The sequence below is a fragment of the Neodiprion fabricii genome, chromosome 7 (assembly GCF_021155785.1).
Source record: "Neodiprion fabricii isolate iyNeoFabr1 chromosome 7, iyNeoFabr1.1, whole genome shotgun sequence".
NCBI lineage: Eukaryota > Metazoa > Arthropoda > Insecta > Hymenoptera > Diprionidae > Neodiprion > Neodiprion fabricii.
The window spans coordinates 9,100,658-9,114,395 of NC_060245.1; the positions used below are offsets into that span (position 1 = coordinate 9,100,658).

Sequence of the window (13,738 nt, forward strand, 5' to 3'; positions counted from 1 at the left end):
CGAAACTTATTGTTGAGATCCATTAAGATTTACAATAGATAGCAATAGAGCATCTAATTGAGGTAGGGAGGTTATGATAAAATGAATCAGATATCCAATCAATGTTTCTACTACATGACTCGATGTCTTCCTCAGAAATTCAGAATTTTATATTTTGATTTTGACAAATATAAAGTTTTTAGTCCTCAAAGGAAACTATCGACCATGTTTTAGCGATGTCGATTGCATAACTTGGGTCTTTCGTTTCCACCGTGCTTGATCTCAAGTGATGAAATTCATTGTTAATAATATATTGTTCTATACTTTTGTTATCTAGTGAATTCATTTACTGACAATGACTCTAACTGGGCCATACGCTGTCGTTACGTTTTTCGACGAAGATGATTTTAGTGATGAGGACGATGATATAACGTCCGAAGTTCCAAGTACATGGCTCACTGCTACCAAAACTGAGTGTTGGTGGCCGAAAACGGCAGACGTAAAATCATACATAACAAAACGAAAGCCCCCTGTAAAAGACAGTAGAAAGTGGACACTCTGCCATGTTAAATTTGAAGGCTATTACGGTAAATAATTGTATAAACTGCATGTAATAGGCCCCCTTGCTTTTGTAAACTCAATTGAAAATGAAGTGATCGTCTAAAGCTCCATGATATACTGTATAATGCTTCGTGTTTATACCAAAAAAAAACTATGCAATCTAAAGTACTTGAATGTCATTGAGCGTTTGAAAAAATCTTCCAATCATGATAATTTAGCAGGTCGTAATATGATTCATTTATTCGATTAATAGCGTAATGTAACAAGCTAGGTAGACATAATTGAATATTTACAATTCTCATATTTACAGAAAATTTGGAGAAAGCTCAGTCTGCGGCTGCAACTAAAAAATCTGAAAGTGAGAGTAGCTCAAGTCAAAGTCAAGGTGATAAACCATATCTTAGAAGAAGGAAACAGCTGCTTCCTCGCGTAAGGGAAGAATCTACCGATAGGGAAGATTCGCCTGACAGTGAACATCCCACAACAACCTCGATGCCAGAGCCACCGAAACTTGATAAAAAGAAGAATATGAAACCTTCCGTTACAAATCGATCCACTGATAAACCTGATCAGACAGATATTCAAAAAAAAAAATCATCCCCTGATATACCTAATCAGACAGATATCCCAAAGTCATCAAAACGAAGCCAAACAAAGAATAGTAATCCACTATCAGACTCTCAGACAATAATAGACATTGAGCATTTACCCATTGATTTAAACTCGACTAATACGAATACTATTAGTATCCCCCCGGCACGAGCGAAACATATCGTAGGGAAAGATACCAACCTATCGTCAACACCTCATGCATTTGAGTCTTGGCCCATCGATATTGTAGTAGATGATTTTGACATACATGCGGATAATGGAACTGCAGGTACATATATGGATAGTATTTTTTTATACAAGTTCCTAAAGGTGGCATGTGTGTATGAGTGGTCTATGATTTGGATTTAGTAGTGTAGAATAACCTTAATGAATGATAATTGGGTACCGTCCAATTTTTTATTTGGTTGATAAGCGTATTTTTTTTTTTTTATCTACAGACTTTCCAAGCGGTACAAAAAGACGCGTTGATCCTTCCCTAAATGCTAGTGCTTTACACCCTTCTGCTCATCAGGGTCTAGAAGGGCACTCAATATTATTTGACGGTAGTCTCCCTGACTTATGTAATAGTACGTATATGAGAAATTGCGACATACGCGATGCAAATTTTCTTGGATCAAAATAATATTCATGGTTCACAATGGAAGTACATGGGCTCGAGTACAATACGATTATTTTGCTTTCAGATTCTCAGGAAAAGACAAGAATACTCATAGAGGGTAACCTTGATTCGTTTTTTAAAAAATTTGAGAGTGACCAAGTCCTGCTTGAATTTTGTATTCAGTTTCGATTACGTATTTGTGTTTGTACAGAAAAATTCTCGGCATTAACCACACTATTGGCTGAGATGTTGGTCACTCAACAATTAGTGGATCGACGTTTAGCTGAGATTGAAAAGAAAGTGGGTCAACATGCAAATTTTTGCAGTACTTTTGTGAGTGATTCATGATGTATTTTTACAAGGGAATTAGCAAGTAGACCTGCTCATTCAATTTTGGACAGAATTGTTTCTTTTCGTATTCTGAAACATTAACAGACGGTTGAATCAACTGAAAATCAAAAATGCCTCCAATCATTCTTAGATTATGGTAATAAATGTATTGTAAAAAATTCAACTCTGATGAGAGTGTGTGTGTAGGAAATTTTTCTGAAGAGGTACGGCTGGGAATCTTAATCACTTTTATTGTATCATGGGAAATTCATAGCAAGAGTATTACGATTTGTCTTTTTCTAGTCATTCAAAGATTCAAAAGCCGACTATTTTGGCAAAACTTCAAGCGAGTTTCTCTCAAAATATCCTTTCGAAGCAACGACCGTTGAATATGTTCCTATGAGAATTGATCAGTCATGTACAGGCATTTTTTTACAAAATATTTGATACATAAACTTTCCAAATGAAAATAATTATCTTTATGGTAATATTGTTACTCTCAGGTAAAGTATGTTGGACAAATTGGCGGGAACAGTGCCAAAGAAAATACTTTGAGAATATTGCGACAAGTATTCACCAACGACTTCGCTAAAGACGCTTCATGGTGCGGTCTGAGGGCCAATTTTCAACTTTCAAATTTGAAAGTCACAGCAGCCATCAAAGGTTAGTGTGATTATTAAAGCTACATTCACAGAACAGTGAGTAGGCATCAATACGACACTAACTTGTATTTAACTCTACAGATGGAGTGAGACTGTCATACACTTGTACAGATAAAGAATTTGAAGATACGGTGTCAGAATGGTTCCGCCAAGCTAAACAGCGGTTCAAGAGAGAGAATACAAAAAAGAACGGACCTCAACCACATCCTGCAGCTAATAATTAGTACAGATGATGACGCGCTAAACCATGACAGTTTCCATAAGATGCCCCAAACAGATTTATGGGGTACATAAGAAGGAGATGCAGGTCCCATTTCGCCATTATCTTGCCTCGTCTTCGTACCTTTCTAAATATCTAACGTTTACTTTGGTAGTCTATACCAAACAATTAAAGACCTGGAAAGTACAAAGTACAAAGATTTATTTTATAGTTTATTCGTGTTCAACGTTGATAAAATTTTTTACTTAGATTATTAAGATTAAAAAAGACAAATTTGATTGATGAAATATTATATAAAATGAGCTACGTGCTCATATTGTTATAGATACACGTACAGTGTGGTCACAATAGAAATATTATACGTAGTATTTGGACATTTTTTTTCACTATTTAATCTTCTTCTATTTCTTTCACTCTATTCAATATCGACGATTACGTTAATTGTGAGAGTTTTTCTGGCCTTATCAAAACAAACACATCGTCCAGTTACGAGATTGTGATAATTTAACCAATAGAATAACAGATGAAAGCACTGAAGTGTTCGTGCCTTGAAATAGTTTCAATACTATGCCCATCAATGAAGTATAATAAATTAGTAGATGAATAAATAAGTTTGAAGATGAAAAGTATACATACACTCGACCGCTTCTAACAGCAAGACCCTAACTCACGAGCTCCGCTTGTAAAGACTTGTCTCAGGCACTCTATATAGTCCAATTACAGAGATCGCTATACTCGGAGCTCCTGAGGTCTTTATAATCGGAGCTCGCGAGTTAGGGACTTGCTGTTAGGAGCGGTCAACATGTACTTCAAAGTTCACTTAGTAATGATCTACTATACACAAAGGTATGGCTTCTCTACTTCGCTACTTTCTTAATTTTTTGAACGTTAATGCTTATTATTCACTTTGTTTAATGAAACGTTTTTTTTTCTCCTCCATGTACTGTATTTCGACACATATTTCATATCTTTCATAATATTAATATATATACTCAATCAAATAAAGGCCTAAATAATAAAATATAATATTAAGATAAACTATTTCTGTGATGTGGATTAGGTAATACAAGAATCAAACATTCAATAAGACTGTAAAATGAAATTGTTCCTAATATCCAATTAAGCTTTTGAATTTATGTTTGTGTGTTAAATAGATATATACGTATGAGAATTAGTACAAATGTACGATAAGATCTTTGTATGCTCTATTTATGAGCAAGTCAATAAGTAATACATAATATAATAAACGAGAATACTATATCTCACAGAACAATAGTTATATACTTGATACATTTATGGATAATTGATTGTGATGTATCTGATACCTACCATCATTTCCTGAAACACCTTAGCTACATGGAGGCCATGTAACTCCGATTTCAAGCGGTGCATGATTGCTATGTAGCCTTAACGTAACATTGTGACGTCTCTGTTCTGCCAAATTCACGCTTCAGCAACGTAACTAGCATGTAGCCATTCAACACGATCGTGACGAAACTGTAGCATGATATGTGGCGGACATTTTAGAGTGCCTGGACCATTACATTCACGTTTCATACAACATACCTGTGATATTCACGGAACTAAGTGTAACATAATTTATATGTGTTTGTTACGAAACTATGTTGCCTGGGTTGTATATACAAGTTAACCACTAAAATAAAGAGTTCTTGAGAATATTCGAAGTGTGTTTTTCATCACTTTTGACAAGGTATTTATCACTATCATTATTAGTTATCAAAATCCCCTCCTCGTATGCAAAACAGAAAAATCATCTTGGGAGGTGGTCAATTTTGGAGGGGTGTTTCACCCCTTTAAAATGAGTTTGGGCCGATAAAAAAAAATACGTATGTCATCGATTTTGACCCTCTATAACATACCAGAGTTTCATCGAAATCGGAGGGGGACACCTGAAAACGTTTCCTTGTCAGATAAAAGCTATCGACATCGTGATGCCTGCCCATGTTGAATTATGCTCTGATATTACCTTGCTTTTCTCAGACCACATCGTCGAAAATCATAACAGAGTTGGGATGAGCATCTTCAGGTTTTACAACCACATCGTTCTCGCGAAACGGAAAATAACGCACACCCTGCGCGGGTTCTAGTAACTTTTGCAAAAATTGATACTTTGGCTGGATGAGAGATTTCGAATAGACGCAGACATTTTCGAATCGCAACCCATTGCCGTTGGTGATGAGTGAGAGAAGAGCGTTAGTTGTACAAGAAATGGATGGCCCACAAAAAATTGCTTTCACCGTATTTGGCAGCAATATTCCATGTCGTTTTTCTATCTACGTCTTCTCACGCCGGAACATTTTATCAAAATTCGCGAAAGGTGGTTTATCGGACTGATCTTGAAATCTCATGATGCTTGGTTAACATGACAGCGTGAACTAAGATGACGATGTATAAATTCATCCTTTCATAGAAGTCTCGTCAGTTGTTGCCCGACTATGAGGACGTGCACACGAAAGAAACGCGGTGGTGGTTTGTGAAGTAAAATCATCAAACATCTCCCAGTTGAATTGGACGTGCCGGGGTATCAGTTCTGCGAACCCGGAACGAAATCAACCAAAAGGTTGGCTCGTGGTGATTTGGGGATCAATCCGCTAGATGTTGCGTGTAAAGACCACGACATTGCATACGCAAAGAATCGGGATATCGCAGCAAGAAATCTTGCCGACAAAGTGCTCGCTGGGAAGGCGTGGAATCGCGTCTTGGCCAAGGAGGCTAGTGTGGGTGGCAAGGCGGTAGCCTGGGGGGTCACCAATACCATGAAAGCTAAATCTAAACTCGAAATGGGCTTAGCTGTGAAGCGGTCGAAACTTGGAGTGGCTGTGAAGAAGAAATCTACAACAGGCGGGAAGAGTCTGTACAAACAGCGAAAGAGAACAATGAATCTTAGAACCATCATCATAGCAGCAAAGGCCGCCATGCGACCGGGTTATAAAGCCGTCGAGTCGGCGTTGGCGGGTGCTCGTGCGACAATGGAGGCGGTTGCGTTAGGCAAGTGATTATACCTGAGCTCCTACCGCAGTGGCATGGGTTTGTATTTACGACCGGCAAAAAACTAGCAAAGCTACCACTCCTAGCTATCACCAACATTGATTTACGCAACTATGCTAAAATTATGAAAATTTCACATTTTCGTGGCGTTTACATGCGGAATGATCTACCGAAATCGGGAACAAAAATGCGAGAACCCGTAATTATTAATCTTGACGATAAAAACGGTTCAGGGATACATTAGGTTGCGTACAAGAAAAATGGTGACCATGTCGTGTATTTCGATAGTTTCGGTGATTTGAAACCTCCTAAGGACTTGATGAAGTATCTCGGTGTTGATAGCGTTAAATACAATCATAAGAGGTATCAGAAATATGATACTGTGATTTGTGGCCATTTGTGCCTCAAATTTCTCAGCGAACAGATATGAAACGACAAGTATCACATGAGCAAGTATTAGTCATGACGGAATCGTTGACGTTAACACTGTCGGGCACATCCTCCGTGCTGGAAGCTCAATATTTTCCCCCCATTCGAGTTATCACCGGAGAAAAACTATATTCCTGGACTCGTCGAATTCCTGAGATTCAATTCAATACCCAATATTCATACGGAGTGTAATAAATTTTATCTGAAACGGGCGGACAACAGCAGAGAGAGCATCACGATACCCACGGGAAGCTATGAAATTGAAGATATTGAAAATTTTCTGTGTAAGGAGCCACCGTCCGACAGCACCCTCAGTCTTAGAGCTAACGATAACGAGCTGAACAGTGAAGTCACGTGCAGTCATGTAGTAGACTTCAAACCCAAAGATTCCATCGGCCGATTATTGGGATTCAAAGCGGTTGAGCTAGCACGAGATGTTACTCATAAATCTGAATCACCAGTGGCTATACTGAAGGTTAATACTTCACGCGTTGAGTGTAACATAACCACAGGGGCGTACATAAACGAGCGTCGAGCTCACATGATTCACGAATTTTTCCCAACCATTCCATCAGGATATAAGATTGTCGAAGTGCCTGCCAACGTCATAAACCTACCAATCACCGTACAGTCGATACATCATTCTCAGCTGAGAATAGTTGATTGAGACGACGAGCTGCTTAATTTTCGCGGCGAAACGATTACCGTACGTTTACACGTGAAATCAGTCAAATAATGGGAATCGTGTTTGAGACGAGAAAGTTGGGCAAAAGTTATAGAAGTCAGACGTCATGGTCAAAAATCATCAGTCACGTTCGGTTTCTCCGGAGCCTGGGTCTTCGATTGCGTGGAAATTTTGGAAAATGAGAATTCGTGATCGCTGCATCCTGTGTGTGTTACCATGGAAGAAATAATGAGAATTCAAAAACATGTGGTATTCGACGAATCGATTGCGCACTCTGAGATTCATGCTCATCAGCCGTTTGCATCATCCACCTTCCAGAACAACAATGAAATCCATATTTTTGTTTACCATCAAGACTTGTGTCTACTGCCCAGTAAAAGCTTTCTCCACATACACTGAAAAATTACAAGGGAGGATGGTGTAATTGCGGTGACGACTACGAAATTGATCAATATGACTGTTTGCCATTTGCTTAAGGAAGTTCGCTACGAGTTGAACGGTGTGGAGATTGATCGGAATAAAAATGTCCGTATCACCAGCTTTATGAAGGGGCACTTATACCTAAGTCCGAGTCAGCAATATAGCCTGCAGAAGACCGGTTGATTGAGTGGTGATACCGAACTAACTGATGCTTCCGGAATTTCGACGGTGTTCTACCGTTAAATTATATGCTGGGCTTCGCCGAAGATTATTGTGGAGTCATCGTCAATGGCAAACACGAGTTGATTCTCACACGTTCCAACACCGATTTGAGTTCGGTGATTCAGACTCCGCCCACGGAAAACTTCAAAATTACCCTTAACAAAATCGAGCGGTTGCTACCCTACATCAAACTGGCCGATAAACCAAAAATCCAGCTACTCAACTACATTGCCAAGGATCTGGCCATATCCATGAGTTTTCGTTCTTGGGAAACGTACATGTATCCGATGCTCTCGTCAACGACGCGACATGTGCGGGCGGTCAAGACATCGACGCAGTTGGCGAAGCCGAGATATGTCGTTCTGGGATTCCAAACTGCAAGAAGAACCGATCCCCAGAAACATGCCAGTGAATTTCATCATTGTCGAATTAGAGATGTGAAACTCTTACTCAACTCGTAGTGTTATCCCTACGGAAATTTGAATCTCGATATATCCAATAATCAGTACGCCATTCTCTACAACATGTATGTTCAATTTCAAACGGTCAACTACAAAAAATAGACCGGGAGATAGTGACAGATTTTGGCAAACCATTCGTTACAGTATGGCGACCCTTCAGGGGTCGAATTACGTAATGAAGGAAACGAAAAAATACGGTCATAGCGCTGGTCGTCGGGGCGTTATCACAGGACGACTAATTGAACTTGTTGGATTAATCAAGGGTTCCAAACAATTTGTTACACATGAATTATTGCTTTTTCCGGTAGTCCGTAAAAAATAAACAAGGCGCTAGCACAATGCCATACTTATCCGGTGCGGCTTATAGCCCACCGTACCAATGAAAACACATTATTCATGTATTTAATTTTTAAACCATTTGTGGCAGTTTTTTTTTTCAACCAATCATTTTCGAATAGTCAGTCACGAAAATCACTATGCCATACCGCTTCTACGGTTCCAGATAGTCGCCATACTGCCGCAAAGAAGCAGATTTATTTGTTAATGTAAAACGGTTTGTTACACCCTAAAATTTGTTTTATCAGTTATTTGTAAGATTAGAAGTATAGATCTGATCATGCCATACCCGTAGGGTGGTTCAAATACGTGTAATATTATTACAAAATTGTAACAATTTATGCGAAGTTCAAACAATTTGTTGCAGTATGGCACAAATTTTTAATCAGAGTTCAAGGTGTAAGCAACGTGAATATTAAATTTCAAAGACGTATGTAGAGGCAATCTTGTTTTATAGGCCGGTCAAAAAGTCTAAAATATTGCAGTTGTGCACTAGAGCTGCAAACTTGATGGTAGGGTAATTCGATGACGCTAAATCGAATGGTGAAAATTTTTTTGCACTCCGACCCCGGGAACATTGCAAAAACTGCACCGAAAAACATAACATAATTGTCAACATTTTCTGAGAATTTACGATTTTTTAGCTGATAATTAGAGTAGCAGTAAAAAAAAGTTAAAAATCACGAAAAATCAATGCTTTTCTTATGGGAAAAAGTAATGCTTTCTAGCGGTGGGTAAATACGGGAGGAAAAATTTAAAAAAATTCTGACATTTTTTTTTTTGAATTATTACGAACCAATTTCAGGGGTAAGACCATTAAAATTCGATATTGCCCTTTTTAAGGACAGGTCTTTATTATATATAATACATATCCGCATGCTCCCTCGTTCTTCGCGCCGCGGCGCCGAGGAGAATAAATGAAAAAAAAAAAAAAAATTAGAACAATATAATTTGCTAACTACGCGAAAAAAAAAAATTTTTATAAGTACTCCAAAAAAAAAATAAATTTAAAAAATATTTTTATGATTACCCGAAAAAAAAAATGTTGAAGAAAAATATTTTCTTGCTTACCCCAAAAAGTATAAATTAGGAGAACATATTACAGGTTGTATTACAGGTACTGCAACAGTTTTTATTCTTTAAAAAAAAGCAAAGTATTTTGAATTTTTTGGTCCGCCATATTGGATCCGCTATCTTGAATTTTGGAAATTAAATATTTAATTCGTAATCAGTGACCTCAAAACCCCCGTATACGGAGTTCAAAAACTAAAGCGATATTTTTTGTTTGTCGAGCAATATGGACAATATAATCAAAAATCTGCTTAACTAGGAACTTCTTTTTTCCTAATTTTTCATTAATCCCAAAAATTTTAGTTCCACCGGCCTCTGTTAGCCGTACTGTAATGAGGACTTATACGTTTTGTACAAGTTGTAGGTAAAAGGCGTTGCTGTAAATCACTTTTCCGGATATGGCACCACATTTATACTCCACCACAAGTATGGCATTATTTTTCCGAAGCATATTTTGTTATTCACTTTCGGAAAATTTAAATGCCATACTGTAACAAATTGTTTCAACATTTTTATTTTTGAATAATAAATTTTCTTGGGAACTTGGACAGAATTGATCAGATTCAATTTATCAAAATTTGCAACGTTTCGTTGGTTTTATTTATTTTCCAACTTCATCAGGCAAGCTGTAACAGATGTACATAAACTTTAAAATTAAGTTGCATAAAACAATAGACATGACACATGTAAGTTACAAATTCAGAAATAATAAACTAAACAAAATTACAAAATATTTACTTTTGAGGTTAAATCATCGTTAAAATCCTCTGGTCCATAACATCAAGTCAAAAATATGTTTAAATAAGACTAGACAGATATATACATTTTTTTTTTAATAAAATTATAAATTCATTGTGCCAATAAATCAATTTAAATAAAATAAAATGGACAAATATAATGATGGACAAATACACATGTCAAACGTAGTGACTCTTAAATCACAGACTGTACTACTCTCACACGGTGTGATAGTACGTGTGGAGGTCGCATTATCTGTATTGTCAACATGACTCTGTTGTCCATGACTAGTACTGTTCGTATTGTGCGCGAAAGTTCAACCTCTAAGTAAAATAAAAATAATTACTATGACTTCACTAAATCTTTAACATCATTTATCAGGTCACTGTAAATTGTACTGAGATTTTGCGTGTCGGATCTAAAATTGACACAATTCATCGCCTTAATAAAAATCATTTCACTTAGGTTTCTCTTCATGTAATTTTTCTCCAGATCTAAAATCTCCACATCCTCGAACTGAAAGTTATGACCATCTTCAACAAAGTGATGTTCCGCTAATGCTGTTTTGTTGTCTTTTATGGACTTCTCAGGTCTGCAGTCAAGTTTGTGTTGTCTCACTCTGGCTTTTAATTTTTGCCTGGTCTGTCCAACGTACCATTTCCCACACGAGCACGGAATCCTGTATACCATGCCAGATCTATCTTCTTTCTCCACTTTGTCTTTCAGTCGGGAAAATAGATTTATATTTACACCGTCTGTTTAGATGATCACCCGTTTGGAGGAGAAGTCAGTCACGTATTGTTAAGTACTAGAACCAAGCTACTAAATCTAGAAATCAAGATTACTTTGTGGAAGATTGATAATTTACTACGTACGATAGATAACCTCAAAAGAAACGTGGAGTCCCGTTTTCCATTAGTTTTATGGATGCAAACTTTGAACAAGCTCCATAATTACTACGAGAGCCATTTTAAGAAAATAAAAAAACAAAACATCAAAAAGTTTGGGAAGCTACAAGACAAGATGACTGACAATGTAGAACAAAAAGTTGGAAACAGAATTTATAATTTCACTGATACAGTTTTACCATCAGAAGTCCAGAAGATCTTAGAGTTAGATTTTAACTATGGACTACCAACAACAAATATCAACCAACCGGTCGTTACAATTATTAAGGATCTGGAGGGATGTATCGACAAAGTGAAAGATGATGAGTTATCCAACGAGGGTTTGACGGAAGTGAGAAATAATCTGAGAGCAAGAGGTGTAAATATTGTGACAAATCACATTAAATATCAGCGTAGAAGCAACAGCAATGACAAGAAAAACTTCAACCTAGTTAAAAATATCAAAGTCACAAGAAATTTCTTTAAACAACATGAAGATCTCTTAGTAATGCGCTCAGATAAAGGTAATTCAACAGTGGTCATGTACAGAGAAGAATACCTCACAGAAATGAATAAGTTGGTTGGCGACCGTAAAACCTATGAAAAGATCAAAAGAGATCCTACGTCAAAGCTACAAAACATAAGCAACCGCTTAATAAAGAAACTTGTGGATATTGGTATCCTTGACAACATCCAAGGTAAGCTAATGCGAACTTACAGTGCATTGGCACCAAGAATCTATGGCTTAAGGAAAACCCACAAACCTGGGTGTAAACTTAGACCAGTGGTCAGTAGCATAGGATCACCAGGTTATGAGATCGCCAATTTTGTTCATAAGAGCCTGCTACCGTTCGTAATGAGTCTGAAATATAATGTGACAGATTCATTTCATTTTTTAGACCAAATCAAACTGAAAAAGGTAAATGAAGACCATATTTTAATATCACTGGACGTAGTATCTCTTTTTACCAATGTTCATAACAGTTTAATAAGGAAAATCATCATTGAGCGGTGGGATGAAATCCAGAAATTTGTACAATTGGACCAGACTACTCTACTAGAGCTTATTGATTTTTGTTACGACTCGGGATATTTCGTGTTTGATGGCAATTTTTACCTTCAGAAGGAAGGATGTGCTATGGGGAGTCCAGCAAGTCCTTCAATTGCCATCATTGCAGTAGATTATGTTGTTTCAATGGCGTTGACTCACCTTGACTTTGAAATTCCGATCATTAAGTCGTATGTTCATGATCTCTTCGCAGTGGTTCCAAAGGATAAAGTAGACAGCATCTTAGATGTGTTTAATAGTGTTGACAAGGACATCCAGTTTACCTTGGAAGTTGAGAATAACGGGAAGTTGCCTTTTTTGGACATACTAATAGAAAGATCAGAAGATGGTGATCTTATAACTTCTTGGTTCAAGAAACCGTACAGCTCAGGAAGAATTTTGAATTTTAATTCCAATCATCCATTGAGCCAGAAATTGGGGGTTGCAAAAGGGTTTTTGAACAGAGCCATGCGCTTGAGTCATGTGAACAAGACCAAGGAAAGTATTCGCATGGTTCGAAGATTACTGTCATCTAACAATTATCCAAACAAGGTCATCAGCAAGTGTGAGAAAATTGTATCCGAGAGGATTAGAAACAACATCAGGAGCAACAATGTCAACAGGAATTGATCGTTCAGCAGATTTCCCTACATAAAAGGCTTGTCACCAAGACTGGGATCTTTATTCAGGCACGCCAACTGCAAGTTGGTATTCTATAACGTATTCAAGGTTAAGGATCTATTTTCCCGACTAAAAGACAAAGTGGAGAAAGAAGATAGATCTGGCCTGGTATACAGGATTCCGTGCTCGTGTGGGAAATGGTACGTTGGACAGACCAGGCAAAAATTAAAAGCCAGAGTGAGACAACACAAACTTGACTGCAGACCTGAGAAGTCCATAAAAGACAACAAAACAGCATTAGCGGAACATCACTTTGTTGAAGATGGTCATAACTTTCAGTTCGAGGATGTGGAGATTTTAGATCTGGAGAAAAATTACATGAAGAGAAACCTAAGTGAAATGATTTTTATTAAGGCGATGAATTGTGTCAATTTTAGATCCGACACGCAAAATCTCAGTACAATTTACAGTGACCTGATAAATGATGTTAAAGATTTAGTGAAGTCATAGTAATTATTTTTATTTTACTTAGAGGTTGAACTTTCGCGCACAATACGAACAGTACTAGTCATGGACAACAGAGTCATGTTGACAATACAGATAATGCGACCTCCACACGTACTATCACACCGTGTGAGAGTAGTACAGTCTGTGATTTAAGAGTCACTACGTTTGACATGTGTATTTGTCCATCATTATATTTGTCCATTTTATTTTATTTAAATTGATTTATTGGCACAATGAATTTATAATTTTATTAAAAAAAAAATGTATATATCTGTCTAGTCTTATTTAAACATATTTTTGACTTGATGTTATGGACCAGAGGATTTTAACGATGATTTAACC

General features: G+C 37.2%; 1 protein-coding gene and 1 long non-coding RNA gene across 2 annotated transcripts; both read left to right on the forward strand.

Moving 5' to 3' along the window:
* Positions 1-1,689: 1,689 nt before the first annotated feature.
* LOC124187116 lies at positions 1,690-2,061 on the forward strand. Its single transcript, XR_006871772.1, has 3 exons — positions 1,690-1,718; positions 1,836-1,868; positions 1,962-2,061. It is a non-coding gene; the product is annotated as an uncharacterized LOC124187116 (long non-coding RNA).
* A 9,295-nt stretch (positions 2,062-11,356) lies between these two features.
* LOC124186655 lies at positions 11,357-13,399 on the forward strand. Its single transcript, XM_046578525.1, has 2 exons — positions 11,357-12,833; positions 12,927-13,399. The coding sequence occupies exons 1-2, from the start codon at positions 11,357-11,359 to the stop codon at positions 13,397-13,399; spliced, it is 1,950 nt and encodes a 649-aa protein (XP_046434481.1).
* Positions 13,400-13,738: the final 339 nt, after the last annotated feature.

Coding starts and splice junctions, on each gene's coding strand:
- LOC124186655 (XM_046578525.1), top strand. CDS start 11,357: ATGACTGACAATGTAGAACAAAAAGTTGGAAACAGAATTTATAATTTC. Junction 12,834..12,926: donor AAACAAGGTCATCAGCAAGT/GTGAGAAAATTG, acceptor CCTACATAAAAG/GCTTGTCACCAAGACTGGGA.